General features: G+C 45.7%; 1 protein-coding gene across 4 annotated transcripts in view; it reads left to right on the top strand.

The window, feature by feature from the left end:
• The window catches only part of LOC126536989 (PHD finger protein 12), a 199,353-nt gene that overhangs the window by 135,585 nt on the left and 46,020 nt on the right, over window positions 1-17,748 (top strand). For all 4 annotated transcript variants that reach the window (XM_055073153.2, XM_055073156.2, XM_050184074.3 and 1 more), the window contains 2 exons: window positions 14,565-14,647; window positions 15,787-15,939. In XM_055073153.2, the coding sequence (XP_054929128.1) occupies window positions 14,565-14,647; window positions 15,787-15,939 (236 nt within the window). The remainder of the gene's footprint in view (window positions 1-14,564; window positions 14,648-15,786; window positions 15,940-17,748) is intronic.

Here is a 17,748-nt window from a genome sequence, read left to right as displayed (position 1 = left end):
ATTTGGTTGTTTGAGGAAAAAAAAGTGCTAAGTGGTACACATTTGCGAATGAACCTGATATCTTTACATTTGCTAGTATTTAAGGGCATCTTCCATTTTTGTGACCAGGACAAAATTAAGTCGAAATCATTTTGGAATGCTGACTGGGCCAAGTGATCAGCGCATTCCCTGTATAGAACACAGTCGTATCCGTAAAGCTTAATTTTAGGTCTCTACCAACCTCGGGGACTTTGCATAGTCTGGAAATGCTAGGCAAATTTTTGCCTCTATCAGGGAAAATTAGCTGTAATTCGATTGAAATGGAACGAAAGTCGCGGTAATGCTGGCTCGCGTAACAGAGAGGGATCGTAACGAATAGGTCTTATGACGCCGTGTCACTGTAGGCTGGAGGCGTTGCCAGTGTACAGTCAACGACCGACTTTCCGGACGCACGGACGGCTTCGCCGCACCACCACGCACCCCATAGAGTCAGTGTATAAGAATGACGGAAATTTCGGACGCAAAAACCCTTCGCCGTCCGACTTGCTGGACTTTTTCCTCTGACCGCAGGTCCGAAAGGGCATTAAAACCACCACTGCCGACGTTTTGATTACCTCGCCGCCGCGGTAAACGCTAAACCTAGCTGCTTCAACGTTCGCTATTAAGCTTCTTGCGGTTCGGCGCCGTGTTCTTCATCGAAAGAGTTGGCCGCTGCAAGCAAAGGCATCGACTCCGCCTTTGTGGTCCTCGCGATTGGCTTAGAAGCTCGGAAAGCATGGCGCGTTATATAATGCTGGTTCCCGAAAGTCAGCTTCGACTCAATACAGAAATGTTACGCGGTGAAGCATGCGCGAAACTATTGCGGTGAAGCATAACAGGCGTAGAACGGGGCAACTGTCACGGGACACAGTATCTATTCCTTGGTTATACACGTGTCCACCCGCCATCTCCTGTCACAGTACGAGCACCGATATGCCTAATAAGTCTACTGGTAGGTCTTTTCGTATGTGCCTGTGGCGATTTGAGCGCTGAACGGCAGTAAAACACATGCATTCATTTTTCCGAACTGCCCGATTTTACGGACGTTTTCGCGGCCCCTAGGGAGTCGAAAAAATCGGACTTGGACTGTGCAACTGACCAAGAAGATGCTTCAAATGATCCGTGGGATGAACGAGCAGTAGAAGGAGGATGAGAACAGAAAGGACCTACGCATTGAGGAATGAACGGGAAAGGAAGCCTGCCGCCACTTTTTTCAAGGAGCTTGAGCTCAAAAAACAAAGTGATGGCTGCTGCCGAGATGCAGCTGTCCCTTATCCAAACCAAAATAAACTCTTTAAAGCAGCGACACGCAACACGGAAGGGTTGTGCACAGGCTGAGAGTATGTCAGGACAGTTGAGGTTGACACACCAGCTGTTGAGAAAGAATCTCACTTGTGACAAAGTTCGGGCTTTATACCAATGAGCTTGCTATCAGTTGATAAAAATAGCTCATATCCCCTTCAGTCATGGCATATTTGTGGATGTGACCTACTTTTGCTATTTCTGTGTATTGGTAGCAAGGAATAGAGCACAAACATTAAGCTTAGGGCAATTGAATGTTCTGATAACCTAAATTACTTCCATTTTGCTTCTGAGTGATATGTATCGTTACAGAGTACCACTTTGGTGGAGGTACTCTGTAACTACTACCATGTTTTACGTGACGCTTAACGTGGAGCATGTCATTAGCAACCTTGAAATATTTTTTTTTCTTTCTTGAAATGAAAAGTGGAAACACTACGTGTTAACCGATATGTACGCAATAAGCTGGTACGATTTATGCGGATACAAAACACATTATGTTCAATGGCCGCTGAGTCGGGGATTTGACTTTATTACTTTTAAAACGAAACTACTGTTTAAGCAGGTACAGTTTAACGAGGTTTTACTATAGAAGGTTTTTTCGAAGTCAAGTAGTAAACGGTTAAGCTTTTTGTCATTGTTGGTCGGTGGAGGTGAACTTTCGGGCTAATTGACGGCATTTCTCAGCGTATCGGGCAACGGCTGAAACGGGAGCACACTCTGACATGTCTGGTGTATAAGGCAAAACCGTATCGATGGTATGGGAAGGATCACGATTGTAGAGAAGAAAGTATGGAGAAAATCCTGTAGTACTTTGTGTAGCCGTATTGTATGTGTACGCGACAAATGGGAGGATGATGTCCCTGTTTGTATGCTCTGATGAAACGTACATGGCGAGCATATCACCAAGGGTGCGATTGAAACGCTCCGTAAGCCGTTAGTTTGAGGATGGTACTCCGTAGTGGTCCGGTGAACTATGCGGCATTGAGCAAGCAGAGCTTCAACCACCTTCGACAGAAACACACGGCCTCTATCACTCAGCAGCTCCCGAGGTGGGCCATGACGAAGAATGAAACGATGGAGCAGAAAGGATGCAACGTCACTGGCGGTCGCTGCAGGTAGAGCAGCGGTTTCAGCATAGAGTGTAAGGTGATCAGCTGCGACAATAATCCATCGTTTTCCAACGGGTGTTAGCGGTAGCGGCCCGTACAGGTCAATTCCCGCACGGTCGAAGGTACGAGCAGGGCACGGAAGCGGCTGTAATAAACCGTGGGCCGGATGAGGCGGAGATTTGCGGCGTTGGCATTGCGGGCTCGAGCGCACAAACTTTTGGACAAAAGTAAGCATTCCTCGCCAGTAGTACCGTTGCCGCAGGCGTTCATACGTCTTCAAAACGCCTACGTGTGCACATTGTGGGTCAGTAGGGAAAGACGCGCACATGTCGGAACGCAAAGTCCTAGGGATAACCAGGAGCCACTTGCGACCATCGGGCTGGTAGTTGCGTCGATACAAGAGGTTATCCCGGACAGCAAAATGGACAGCCAGGCGACGCAGGGAGCGGGAGATGGGAGATGCAGGCGAGCCAGAAAGGAGATCCAAAAGAGAGGCCTTGCGCTGTTCTGATGCGAAGGTGTCGATGTCGACCGAGGATACCGCCTTAAAGGTGGAGAGGGAGGCCGTGTCGGCTGGAAGCGGAGAGCGGGACAGAGCGTCAGCGTCAGTGTGCTTGCGAGCTGAGCGGTATATGACGTGTACATCGTATTCTTGTATGCGCAGAGCCCAGCGGGCAAGGCGTCCAGACGGGTCTTTTAATGAGGATAACCAACAAAGGTCGTGATGGTCAGTAACCACATTGAAATGCCTGTCGTATAAATAAGGGCGAAACTTCCCGAGTGCCCAAACGATGGCCAGGCATTCTTTTTCTGTGACGCTGTAATTGCGTTCCGCTTTGGTCAGCGCACGACTGGCGTAAGCAACGACGTACTCGGAGTAGCCAGGCTTGCGCTGCGCAAGGACAGCGCCAAGGCCAGTACCACTCGCATCGGTATGCACTTCAGTTGGGGCGGCGGGGTCGTAGTGTGGCAATGTAGGCGGAGACGTCAGGAGACGGCGTAAGGTCACGAATGCGGTGTCGCATGCAGGAGACCACGAGGATAGGTCGTTGGCGCCATTTGAGAGTTGTGTCAGAGGTGATATAATCGAGGCTATAATCGAGGCAAGGCGCAGAGTTCTTTGAATGTCTTAGGTTTCGGAAACTCTGCAACAGCGCGAAGTTTTGATGGTTCGGGGCAAATGCCCTCTTGTGATACGACATGACCAAGAATCCTGAGCTTGCGCACGGCAAACTGCCACTTTTTCAGGTTCAGTTGCAGGCCAAAATTGGTCAAGGACGTCAACACTTGCCTAAGGCGAAGAAGATGCGAGCTGAAATCAGAGGCGAACACAACGATGTCGTCGAGGTAGCACAAACACGTGCTCCATTTAGGCTGTGCAAGATATTGTCCATCATTCGTTCAAACATAGCAGGCGCATTGCATGGGCCAAATGGCATCACATTAAATTTGTATAAACCATCTGGAGTAATGAATGCAGTTTTAGGGCGATCAACTGCTGACATCAGGACCTGCCAGTAGCCCGAGTGTAAATCTATCGAAGAGAAGAATTTAGCGCCTTGCAAGCTGTTCAGAGCGTTGTCAATGCGTGGTAGAGGGTAGACGTCTTTTCGCATTATCTTATTAAGACGGCGATAATCGATGCAGAAACGAATGGAACCATCTTTTTTTGTGACGAGAACCACCGGTGATGCCCACGGGCTATTGGAAGGTCGAATGATGCCACGCTGAAGCATTTCAACCACGTGCTCAGTGATCACCTGGCGCTCCTTGGCGGATACAGGGTACGAGCGCTGCCGCAATGGCGCATTGGTGCCAGCGTCGATGGGGTGGCTGACGGTTGACGTTCGACCCAGAGTAGGCTGAGCGACATCAAAAGAAGAGCGGAACTGGGCAAGCAGGTGAAGAAGCTGGGAGCGCTGCTCGGAAGTAAGGTCATCGGCAATTAAAGGTGTGAATAAGTCAGGTGATGGCGGAGCAGAAGTGGAAAGTGCACAGAAGTCAGTGAGCTCTGCATACGAAGCATCCGGCACGTCGGTTATAAACATGTCATCAAGAGACTGAACATGGTCAAGTGCTTCGCCGCAAAGAGCCGTCGGGGTTGTAGGAAGCGGATTGCAGACAACGATGGCACTGAAACCGGCTGGCACTGAAAGCGTGGCGAAAGGGAGGGGAACGTCTTTGCAGGTCATGAAGAGTTCCAAAGGAGTGAAGAGGACAGCGCCTTCAGAGACAGCGCCACAGAAGACAGGAACAACGGCAGACGAGTATGGCGGTATGGCGATGTCTTCCCGAAGAACCAGCTTAGCGGGAAGAGAAGTGGCGCCGATGAGGGGCACGTCACACAGAGGCGATAATTCGACTTCAGCACGTGCACAACTGATGACGGCGTTATTTCGCGACAGAAAGTCCCACCCAAGTATCACGTCGTGAGAACAGGGTTGCAGAACCACAAACTCCACAATATAGAGAACGCCTTGAATAACAACTCTAGCTGTGCATGCTGCTGAAGGCTGAACTGGCTGGGCGCTTGCTGTGTGAAGAGAAAACCCAGAAAGTGGCATCGTAACTTTTCGTAAAGCGCGAGAGAGGCGTTCGTTTAGGACAGACACGGCTGCTCCAATATTAATTAGCGCAACGGTAGGGACGCCGTCAACAGTAAGGCCAACAATGTTCGAAGGCGACAATGGAGGACTTGTACAAATCGATGGCGACGCAGTTCCTGCCTCCTGAACTGTGGCGCTTAGTTTTCCTCTTGTGGGGGTAAAGGGCGCCGAGGCATGGGGAACAATGAGTGGCGACACGGGGAAGGTGAACGACGTGTAAGGACCAGGCGCTCGGCTGGTGGCCTGTTCGACTGCTGACTAAAATAAGTGTCGTGGAAAGGCTGCACATCGGCGTAGGGAGGCGACTGCACAAACTCATCAGAGTGCAGCGTGAGGTGGCGACAGAGTTGTGCAACATGGCCAGGAATACCGCAGGCATAACATATGGGCCTGTTGTCTTGCGTGCGCCAAGGATTAGCAAAGGCAGGAGCAGGTCAATGAACGGGATGATGAACGGGTGGTAGCGGCCGAGGATGTATCGCAACGAGTGGTTGATAAGGAGGCTGCGCGGCGACGGATGCGTAAGTAAGTGGCGCGGTACTGCTGATGCTGCATTGGTAGAGCCTCAGCAACTTGGTCTTTAATAACCCGCCAGAGCGTAGGGGTGAGCTGTGTAGGAGGCTGTTGCGGCAGCGGCTGCTGTTGGGGTAGCTCAGCGAAGGGTAGTAGAGAAAGTTGACGTGCAACTTCCTCCCGCATGAAAGCTTGGATTTGTGTGCGCTAGGGGGAGCGATCAGAGAAGGCTGTCATGGAAATGGAAGAGAGGGCCTCGTCAGCCACTGAGGGGTGCCTGGTCAAATCATGCTGCCTCCTCAACTCGTCGTACCTTTGGCACATGTTTATGAGCTCTGCTACGGCGCGCGGACTCTTGGCTATCAACATTTGGAAAATGTCATCGGCGATGCCCTTCAAAATGTGCTTCAATTTGTCATTTTTGGGCATAGAAGCATCCACCTGTTTGCATAGGTCGAAAACCTCTTCGATATAACAGGTGAATATTTCACTGGGTTGTTGCGCTCGCTCTCGTAACCGCTGCTCGGCGCGAAACTTTGGATGGCGGGGCGACCGAAAACTGCAGCGAAACTGGTCTTGAACGTGGACCAGGACTGAAAGTCGGCTTCGTGATTGTTAATCCACAGGTGAGCCACTCCCGCAAGGTAGAAGATGACGGCATTTAACTTGGTGGCATCGTCCCATCGATTGTGCAAGCTCACCCGTTCGTAGGTAGACAACCAGTCATTGACGTCCTGCTCATCCGTACCGCTGAAAACCGCTGGATGGCGTTGCGGGACAGCGCCAGAGCAGGCAACGGAGGGTGGCGGTGACGTCGCCTGGGGAGAGTCAGAATCAGGCAGAGTCCGAGACCGGAGTTCCAGGGTGTAGATGTTCTTGAATACCCCGCAATTGTAATGGGGTGTACTCAACAGTTCAGATGGTAGCGTCCGTTTGCAACCGAGAAGGCAGGTGATGCAGAGCAGGAACAGCTGGTTACCTGAACGGCATATACTCGTGCTAAGCACTGGCGATCCGGCTGGCCCACTGGTTGCACTGCAGGCATGGATCAGACGATCTGGCTGGCCTTGTTCTTGTGCTCTTCTTCTTCATTACAGTACGTTTAAACTCATTCTGTATTAAGCACAACGTAATTAGTGAGTCTCGGTATGGGTTTCAAAAAGACAAGTCCGCAGAGTTCGCTCTACTGCATCATAAAGAATATATCCTTACCAATTTTGAAAACAAGCTCTTCACTCTCAGTTTATTTGTAGATTTCAGTAAAGCGTTCGATTATATTAGCCCCAATATTCTTTTTCATAAGCTCAATCGTTATGGAGTTAGAGGACTTCCTCTTGAATTTCTTAAGTCGTATCTCCAATATAGACGCCAATATGTACAGATAAATAACTTCAGGTCCCAAGAAAGATTTATACTTTTTGGAGTACCTCAAGGCAGCGTCCTGGGTCCTTTCCTTTTTAATTTCTAGGTTAACGATATGGTAAATATTTATTTCAATGTAAAATTTTTAATTTACGCAGCCGACACTAGCATATTTATAACATCACGTTCTTACACCGAGCTTATCACAATATCAAATGAAGTGCTCCTGAAACTTAGTACAGTACATGGTCTAAGCAAAACTGTTTGTGTCAATCCAACCTCTAAGCTATAATTTTTCGTCCCAAAGGAAGCACCTTCCCTCAATAATGCTCAGATTGAAGTTGTAGAAAACATAAAAATCCTAGGTGTGCATTTTTCATCGCTGCTATGGAATGACCATGTAATCTTTGTAGTGCAAAAACTGAGTCAGTTAACAGGTATAATAAACCGAAACTGATACCTTTTCCTACATCAGTTAAAGTAATATTATATAACGCCTTATTCGCCTCTCATATCAATTATTGTCACCTTGTATGGGGCACTACAACTGATACGAATTTGAACAAATTATTTTTATTACAGAAAAGGATAGTACGTGTCCTTGCAAATTTTCTGCACAATACACACACCGAGCATTTATTTGACAGGTTTAAAATAATCACAGTGCATGAAATTTATAGGCGTTGGCTTTTGCAGAAGTTTTATCACATGAACAGGAAAAGCGATCTATCCCTTGTTAAATTATCATGTTTAGAAGAACGTGTCCACTCACGTTTCATAAGAAACACAGAACCCTGGACAGTGCACCGTTTTAGAACTAATTGCACCTCAGAAATGCTCAAAAAACAACTTACTAAGGCTTTTAAATGCTTACAACAAATCTGGAATTTATATATGTGCCCTTACCCCATCAGAATTTTCTTGACTTAGTCAGCGGGACTAATATTCATGTTTATATGGTCAGCTATTTCAGAAGTGCAGATTAGTTGAGTTTACTGCTTTTTGTTCACATTTATATTACATATATATGTGTACATATATGTATTTTTTTTCATCTGTCATGTATGAAACGTTTTGTAACTTCACTACGCGCAACTACTCACTTTTTACTTAGTGCTTCTCATGCATTCTTGCAAAACTGTGTATTTTTGTATTGTTAAAAGCACGTGGCAGCTCCGCACTGCCCGTGTCTTGTGGTCATAGGGGGCAGGGTGTTTTTTCAAGCTGCACTTGCAGCTTTTCTTCCCTGTCTCCCCCAACCTGTTCGAAATAAAGATATATTCAATATTCAATCTCGCCGCGTGCTTCCCATTGGCTTGCACGAAGGAACTGCATGTTCGTCAGCCTTGCTTGCTTTACGCGAAGCTAGCCAACGTCCTTCTCCCAGGCATCCAGGTGCTCCACGTAATGAAGTGGAAGGCCCCTCACGAAAACAAGCCCATGAGGGACTGAATCTTTTATGGGACCTCCCGCAGGGACAATGTTGAGGCAGCCTACCCTACCGCATCAGTGCTATCCGATGCAAGCATGCTATCAGTGTCGCTATCTGATGCAAGCACATTCACGACAATCACCTCATCGGTTAGAAGCACTTTGTTTCCAAATCTATAGCAGTGCGCTTCCTTTTCACCGGCAACATCGTGCATTGCCAATGATCAGCGGGCTGATCAGCCCTGTTCTGTTTCAGCGGCGAGTCGAGTGAGGCTGATAAACTATGTGGCCAGGAATGACTTGGACGCCACGAACAAAGACAAGCATGAGCGACTTAATCCATTAGCATAATTGCACAGAATGAGGGCCCAGCAAGCAATCTGGGAGCAGCACAGTTGGGGTGGTCCATTCGTGTTCGGAGGGGCGGCAGGGTGATGGCAGAGATGCACGTGAGGCTGGCGTGCAGCTCTCATGGAGAGAAGCGCGTGGTGGCCGTTGGGCTGGCGGGCAGTCGTGCAGCAGCTCCTATTTCACTTTTTCTTTATTTCTTTTCAAGGATTTCACATTCCATTAGCTTTTGGCACGGACACTGAGCAGCCAGACTTCATCGTTATAACCGATAATGCAGCATGGGGACATAGTAGTAAGCGGGTTATTTCTCCATAGAAAACGTACAAAAGTTGACGGTGCAGCAGCTTTTCATTGTTATAACCGATATATTGTTAAAACTGGTATCATTATAAGTGGGTTCGACTGTATTTACATAGGTAGTCGCCAAATAATTAATTTGTAACCACCTACCTCAGGTAGCTTTTTAAGCCCATTTCAAAGATGGGATGAAAGGCTTACTTTTTAGTAACAATAAAATTCAAACAGCTTACAACTGATTTATTTGAAGTAAGAAGTCAACTTATACGTACAAGAACTGGGCACGCATGCGCCCGGTTCTGGTCCTGTCGTCTAGCGCTGTTTTAATTTTATTGTTACCATGGAACACCAACTCGCCCAATCCACTGCCCTTCTGCAGTTCATTACTTTTTAGGGCTTGACGATGCAGTTTAATAACCATCAAGTTGTTTATTTGTGGCTTAGCTGCGATTAACTTTTTGTGTGGATTAATCAGTTGAAATATGCAAAAAAATTTGCTTAGCGTGCCATACAAAGATGCTTCTGCACACTTGAATATATTTTTTTTATGTGAACCACCTTAAGAAGTTAGCTATACAGTATGACAATGATTATTGTTCACATATAGCATACCTACACTGTGTATAGCTATTTAGGTTGCATGGCTGCGATCGCAGAGAGTAGAAAGAAGAAAAATGTGCGGACAGCTTGTCAAACACGAAGTCGTATAACATTTTTAGGTTGCATTTTATTAAAATAAGTCTACAAGAACGGAAATTTGGGCGACTTTGTAAGAATTCATATTTGACTTAGAGCAAAAAAAAGCCCCGGTCATGTACTAATTGTCGCCATGTTGACCCTCCAAGTTTGGAGGGTCAACATGGCCAGAATTAGTACATGACCGGGGCAGTTGGAGAAGTATGGGAGAGGCCTTTGCCCTGCAGTGGGCGTAACCAGGCTGATGATGATGATGATGAAAAAAAAGACTGGGACACAAGAAAGGCAAACTGGATACGACAAGCGCTGCTTCGAACTAAAGTTTATTCTTGGAAAAATGCGCCTATTTATCAAAGCGTATGCGCAGGAACAGGATGCCAAACAAGCTCACGACACAAGGCATAACGTTCGTTCCTTGTGCCTGTAGTGCTGTGCACCGCATTCCTTCTTCATGTGGATGTAAATACACACCGGGCAGACAGGCCTAAGCAAGGGATCGCACCACAAAGGGGGCCGTACAATGTGAACCCGTTCGGCAAGACACACCAGTCCCTTTTTTTGGCACCGCGATAAGACAACTAGGCCGGTTGTACAGGCTTTCTACATTCAAAAAAATGCTTCCACGTGTGTCAGCCAGCCCTCAATTAACCTTCACACAAGTGAGATACCATATCTTGACAAATCCTTTTTCGCTACAAAATTCAACACCATCTATGGCCACGTGATAAAAGCCTGAGTCAGAACTGGTCACAACTTTCGTAAACTTTTTTGGGGGAGTTTGGAGCGCACTTGCACAATGATGTACATTGCTTTCGATCTGTGTCGACTGGTAAATAGCCATGTTTTTCCGAGAATAAACTTTAGTTTGAAGTAGCGCTCATCCTGTCTGGTATTCCTTTCTTGTGTTTATTGCGCTCTAAGTCAAATAAGAAAATAAGTCTAAACTCCAACTTATAGAAGTAGTCTTTTCTGGCTACTATTATAACACAAACATTGTTCAGGATAAAATAGAAAAATAAACTGGACAGAGCAAGACGAAACAACATGAACTCTCTCCCTCTCCTGTGTATTGCACTATTTTATTTTTGACAATGCTAGACTAACTGACCTGCACTACAGAAGCATTATGAGCAACAGTCAATGCGAATTCGCAGAAATATCGAAGTTGAACTAATGACTTGCTGGCAAAGCAAAGGACTCCTTGTGAAGATGCTTCCCAGACTACCTCAGCGTCTTGCATATATCAGCTTTCTGCAGATATAATCACTGTGAACAAGCAAAAAAACAAGACTGTGCTGTCAAAAAATGTGGACAAGCTTGTTTGCCTCAACCAGTGTTTAATATTATTTCAAATCAATAAACACATGGCGACTTGATAAAGCGAAATTCTAATCCTAAAATAGTGATTTTGCTCCTTTCCTGGACGTGATGCCAGAAGGTCAAATAACTAATTAAAATACAAAATTATTTCACTGAAGTGCATTGATTAAATGAAAAAAAAATTTTTTTCACGCTCAGTATTGTTACTTATGTTTAAGAATTTATTTTCAGATTTGGTTTTTTATTGTACATCCTACCATAATATACCATTATATATAGCCTTCATTCATTATCAGAAAGCGTTTGATTCAGTCGAAACCTCAGCAGTCATGGAGGCATTGCGGAATCAGGGTGTAGACGAACCGTACGTAAAAATACTGAAAGATATCTATAGCGGCTCCACAGCCACTGTAGTCCTCCATAAAGAAAGCAACAAAATCCCTATAAAGAAAGGCGTCAGGCAGGGAGATACGATCTCTCCAATGCTATTCACAGCATGTTTACAGGAGGTATTCAGAGACCTGGATTGGGAAGAATTGGGGATAAGAGTAAATGGAGAATACCTTAGTAACTTGCGCTTCGCTGATGATATTGCCTTGCTTAGTAACTCAGGGGACCAACTGCAATGCATGCTCACTGACCTGGAGAGGCAGAGCAGAAGGGTCGGACTAAAAATTAATCTGCAGAAACCTAAAGTAATGTTTAACAGTCTCGGAAGGATACAGCAGTTTACAATAGGTAGTGAGGCACTGGAAGTGGTAAGGGAATACATCTACTTAGGACAGGTAGTGACTGCGGATCCGTATCACGAGACTGAAATAATCAGAAGAATAAGAATGGGCTGGGGTGCGTTTGGCAGGCATTCTCAGATCATGAACAGCAGGTTGCCATTATCCCTCAAGAGAAAAGTTTATAACAGCTGTGTCTTACCAGTACTCACGTACGGGGCAGAAACCTGGAGGCTTACGAAAAGGGTTCTACTTAAATTGAGGACGACGCAACGAGCTATGGAAAGAAGAATGATAGGTGTAACATTAAGGGATAAGAAAAGAGCAGATTGGGTGAGGGAACAAACGCGCGTTAATGACATCTTAGTTGAAATCAAGAAAAAGAAATGGGCATGGGCAGGACATGTAATGAGGAGGGCAGATAACCGATGGTCCATTAAGGGTTACGGACTGGATTCCGAGGGAAGGGAAGCGTAGCAGGGGGCGACAGAACGTTAGGTGGGCAGATGAGATTAGGAAGTTTGGAGGGTCAACATGGCCACAATTAGTACAAGACCGGGGCAGTTGGAGAAGTATGGGAGAGGCCTTTGCCCTGCAGTGGGCGTAACCAGGCTGATGATGATGATGATGATGTACATCCTACTGTCCAAAAAGTTTGGAGTGAATCTTAAGCAGACATTGATATAAATTTGCAGGCTTATGGGAAACAGGACCTACAAGGACAAATTTTCTGTTCGCAACTTAGTGTGGTGAAATAAAACGAGACACTGACAACAAAAAATTTAGCAAGGCTAGAATTTCGGTTTCCTTGCGGGAGCCTTGTTCATAAATGTAATAAAACTTGAGTCTGCATATACTAAATCTGTCGTGGTCGTCTTATTGACCAGGTTCCATCTCTGGCCTGTCACATGTTCATCACAAATTAGTAGTATTTTTCAGAGCGGTGTATACATAATTTTGCCCGTATTAGATGTATCATCAGGAGCAGTTTACAGAATTCTGACGTTTTTTCGTTGCCGAGTTAAAGAATATGAAACTTGATAAACATATCTTTTTTCAATTTCACAATCTTCAGCAATTCTTGAAAAAGAATTAACGCCCTTATTAAAACATCAACTTGCTCGGTCACTATAATTTAACTTGTTCTTTGAAATGCAACAGACCTCATCAAAATCTGTGTAATGGTTGCCCTTCTCCTTTGTCATGTATTTAAATAGGAGCCCCCGAGGCAGATGGGAAGATTACGCTAGCAATACAGTGTTCGAAGAATTGGATTTGATGGATTTCCATCATTGCTTCGGGCATCATATCAAGTAAAGTTGAAATGAAAATTAATTGTTGAGCTTCAGCAGTGAGCGAGCCTGAGAAAGTTTTTTTAGTTCGCAGAACGTCTCCCAAGTGCATGATGTGTCCACTACTTTTGCATACCAAAATTGTCGCTTGATTTTGTTATTAAGACAGTTTAATGTCGTATTAAACTATGGGGAATGATGTTCGGTTACTGTTATGGTAGGGTGTGATGCAGGCTCTTTTCTTTCTTTATTGTTTCAAATGGCGCCCGGAGGCAGAGCCTCTGAGAACCCAATTAAAGACAAAGCCGTTCGCCCTAAATGCACACAATTAATATAACTAATGGGAAAAGAAACGTGTAAATTAAACACACCCTGAAAAATTCACGGCAGGAGACAAATACACTGAGAGTGAAAGTCGGGGCAGACCACGAGTGTGTGCAACAGTTCGACGTAGTTCGGTGGCGGCAAAGCACTGAAAGAAGCTGCGTTCGTCTCGGCAAAATGTCGTTGGGGTTAACCGACGAACAGGCGACCAAAGTGTAGCAGCTCTGGCTTGGAGAGAGGACGGAGATGGCTTGGCGGCACTTGCAGGTGGAGGCGATGTTCTGGCCCAGCAGCTGGGCGCAAACTCATGGCCCGACTGCTCAAGCTCTGCCTATGGGTACAAGAATCGGCAGTCCTCGGGCAGGAGGCCCCAGTCGGGAAAAGTCCCGGTCGCTCGGGTCCAGTGGCTGACTTTCACCCTGCGTCACTTCCTGAAACCCCCCCCTTCTTCTGTCGGCATGCCTCGCTTTTTCTGCCACCCTGGCTCATTTGTTTCTTCTGGATTGGTGACGCTCGGAGTCCCGTGTTCACCAGCAATTGGCCCCCGGGAGCTTCCGTGGTTTTTTCCGATTGGATCGCCTTCTTTTTTATTTCGTCCTCTTGCACTGTGCATTCTCGTGCGTGACGCTCTTTCTCCTAGCACAGGATTCATTTCCGCACGCTCGCTCTTTGTTGTCCTCTTCTTCTCCCAACTATGGCACGCTTTAAATAAGTTGTGTAGCTTGTGTTTAATAAGACACAATGTAGATAAAAAGCAAGTCATCAACTAGTTATAGTAAGTAGAAAGTTAGTTGATAGCCTGTGGTGTAGTTGCCTATATTGTCAAGCGTCATCAGATCGACCAAAAGGGGCTTGTGTAACGTCGTGAGGCACAAAAGGGATGCAACTACCATATTGAGTAGCAGCGTGTGCAGTCGTACAACATATCTCAGTGTCAATAAGTGAACCAGATGTTCTCCAAGAAATGGTTAGCTTGAAGTGAAAAATTTTTCACCCAGAAGGTCGTTGAAAGGTTATCTAGAAAAATATATTCACCAGAAAACAAATTTTCGTGCCGTAATAAAAACCGAAAAAGGTTAGCTAAATTTTGGGAAAATAAGAATTGAGAGAAGTAAACCAAGAAGTTTTGATATTTCTGTGTCGGTATGCCTTTGAATAGAATTGGCAGTCAGCGTGCCAGCTGCATTAATGCTAATGAGAGGTGGAATGCAGGTGCCGACATGGATCTGTGCCTCAGAGACTTTGGCCACTGCGACTTTGTCTCTGCAAAGCATGCCTGCATCTTCTTCGATGAGGTGAGTCACAACTCGTGTGCTCGCCTGGCTTGTCTTTAGGGCTGCCATTAAAAGGGAACTAAGGTGGATTGATGTATAATTAGTGCATATTGTATATGAAAAATTCAAAAATGTTCTGTACTGATGAATGTGAATGTTGTATGCATGAGCATTTCGCATAGAGTGCGCGGTCTAGACGGTTTCATCCAAAGTAAATCTTGTGTCTTGTGTTATTTTCTTTCTTTATTAGGTAGCTTCCGATTTTGCAATTGTGCCATGAAGCCTCAACTCCTTTAGTGTACAAACAAATAATTAACTATAGAAGCTTTTCATATGACCATAGTTTAATGCAACCATCAGCCAGGGCAAATTAACTGGGAAACTACAGCATGCCTGTTCATTTGCAGGACTGCAAGGGACCAAAGTTGAGGGTGCAATAATTCTGCAAGTGTGTTCAATGCATGAGTAACTATGGTACTAAAAATGCTTGAATTTATGGCTTATACGTCAGTAGCAGATAACAGACTAACGGCTAGTGACATGAAGCTAGACATGAGTGATCAGCCAAACCTAACTTTTCAGAAGCTGACACCATTAAATGAAAAATATTATGCAGATGCCACACATTGTGGGAATCGATGTCATGCGAAGCATCTTGCCAGTATCTGGCTATCCAGCATTGTTTTTGCAAAGCATCATCAGACAGACCAACATGTTTGTGCGTGAGACGGAGCAATTGTGTGTGTGACGGCAGAAGCAAGACAATGAGGATGGTGACGGCAATGGCATTTATATTGTGCTCTGGCTGGTCTTCGTGCTGGTGCCTGGCACAGCAGAAACTTATCAGTGCTATGTGAGTTTGATTTGGGCATTCCATCCCTGCATGTGTGGCCTGGTTCAAACTGGCACGGGAGACATGTGCACGTGGTGACATGTGGTAATGGTAGTGGCATGTGGCCTAATGGAACTCCCATGCTGGGGCACCAGTTGGAGAAAAGGCCCAAAATTAGGCGAGACTGGCCACAAAGCAGCATTATTTCATAAACCTTGCGATTTTCTGCAGAACTGATTCGCCATACTACTTTTGTTGTATCAGCAACAGTCGCGAATTTCAGAAGCAAGGCATTTTTTGTCAGCATGCCTTGATGGTATGTGTGCAGATTGGCAAGCACTATGAGCTGCTCAACTACAGCGAGCACGGCACCACTGTGGACAACGTGCTCTACTCGTGTGACTTCTCAGACAAGCGGCGGCTGCTGGCCACTGCTCAGCCTGCTGCTGCTGCTGCTGCACTAGCCGCCCCTCGGCACATGGTTTGTGTTACACATTTTAGTTGCAACAGGTTGTGTGAGCACACTTCGCCTATTGAGGTATGCATTGATGGAAAGGGGCACAATTGGGCACAATTGCAAGCCAAGTAGTAGTCAAGTCATGTTTGCTTCGCAGAAATCCACTTTTGGGATACAAGGCCTTAAAGTGTGCTACAAAATACATGGGCGTTCGAGCCAACAGTTTCCAGAAAGTGTGCGTTTAGCAGTTTGGTATGATCTTTTCTGTAACACCTACACATTATCTAAAGGGGCCGTGAAACACTTTTTAAACATGGTAATAAAATGTTGCCAACCCGTAGACAGGGCCCCTGTGTCAGCCTGCGAGCCGAATGTTGTGCCACTGCATTGAGCAAGGAATTCGTCAGTCCCAGAGTTAAGTGAGAGGTCGCTTTCTCCTTCATAATGTCAGCAGCCAGGTAGCAAGCAGGCCCAACAGCAATTAGCAGATGTCGGGATTGCGAGAACATTCTTGGTAATACCATTATTGTTATCTTTGAGTTAAATAAACGAAAAATTTGTCTGCAATTTCGAAAAGACCTGATATTTGCACTTCTAATCTCTAGCAACAGTCACCTGCTCAAACTTGCACTTTCTCCTTCACTGCTCGCAGCATTTTTCCTTCCTCCATGGCATAGTAATTGCAGAGAAGGTTTCCGTGACTTCAGTAATCTTGCCTTGTACTCATTCTAAGATAGCCAGGATAGACTCACCAATGTGTATCGTCGTCCACTCAATTTGATGGCAGCGGCGATGCATTGGCATAGGTATGCGGAGTCATCTCGACTGTCATCTCATCAACGTGCGTGCACAAGCCAAGGCCGCCTTCACACACAAAAAAAAAAGCACACAGGTGCCGCGGTTGGAAAGAGCACTTGGTGCACTGAGCAAGCGCTGCCTGCACCCGAACTTTGTAACAACAAAGGAAAGAGAAGGAAGTGATCACTGAACTTTTGGGCAAGGCCTTGCCCCCTTGCCATAACCCACTGTCTAGCTTACAGTGTGCTAGTAGAGACGATAGAGAAAGCTGCCCAGCAGTGCGATAGCAACCTCTCACTTCACGTATACTTGAAGGATTTGAAAAAACTTTGCAGCAGGAGATTCGCAAGGCAACATCCTTAAATAATGAGGCCATTCTGTGATTGGTTAGAAAAGTATTTTGGGCCCCTTTAACAGAGTTTGGAGGTGGATGTCTCGAAAATTACTCTGACGTATAAGCTGTGACACTGAAGTTGCACTTAAGATTTATGCTTAGCAAACATCAATAATTTACTGCAATAAAACTTTGATTTAGGTCAGTTGGTTTACTCCTCAATTATAGAAGTATGACAGAACATGGCCAAAAAAGATGTACGTAAACTTAATTATGCATCCCTTCTTCATCCATGTTTTTCCACGCGGCCCTGTCTATATTCCTCTACTACATGACTTTAACTTCTTAAATAGAACATATGCCCTAAAGTGAATGACTGACCTAGAATCGCTCTTCATCCATGACTCGTAGAATCACTCTTCATCCTCGACAGCTTCTGCTATGTTTGTGACATTGAGCGTACATTTCACTGCTGCTCGCCACAACCGCTGCGGACAAAACAATGGTTGCTATTTCATCAACATCCTCGTCATCAGCCTATTTCCACTGCAGGACAAAGGCCTCTCCCTGCTATCTATTTATGCGATCACAAATGGTGTCTATGCAGTTCTGAATGCACGCAGCCAACGCATGTATTGAGTCAAAATCAAAGTACTGCTAGCTGCAACTGTTGTGAAACAAACCACAGAAACCATGGTTCT

The sequence above is a fragment of the Dermacentor andersoni genome, chromosome 3 (genome assembly GCF_023375885.2).
Source record: "Dermacentor andersoni chromosome 3, qqDerAnde1_hic_scaffold, whole genome shotgun sequence".
NCBI lineage: Eukaryota > Metazoa > Arthropoda > Arachnida > Ixodida > Ixodidae > Dermacentor > Dermacentor andersoni.
Note: the sequence above shows the minus strand (reverse complement) of the source record. Positions and strands in the feature narration are given on the sequence as shown.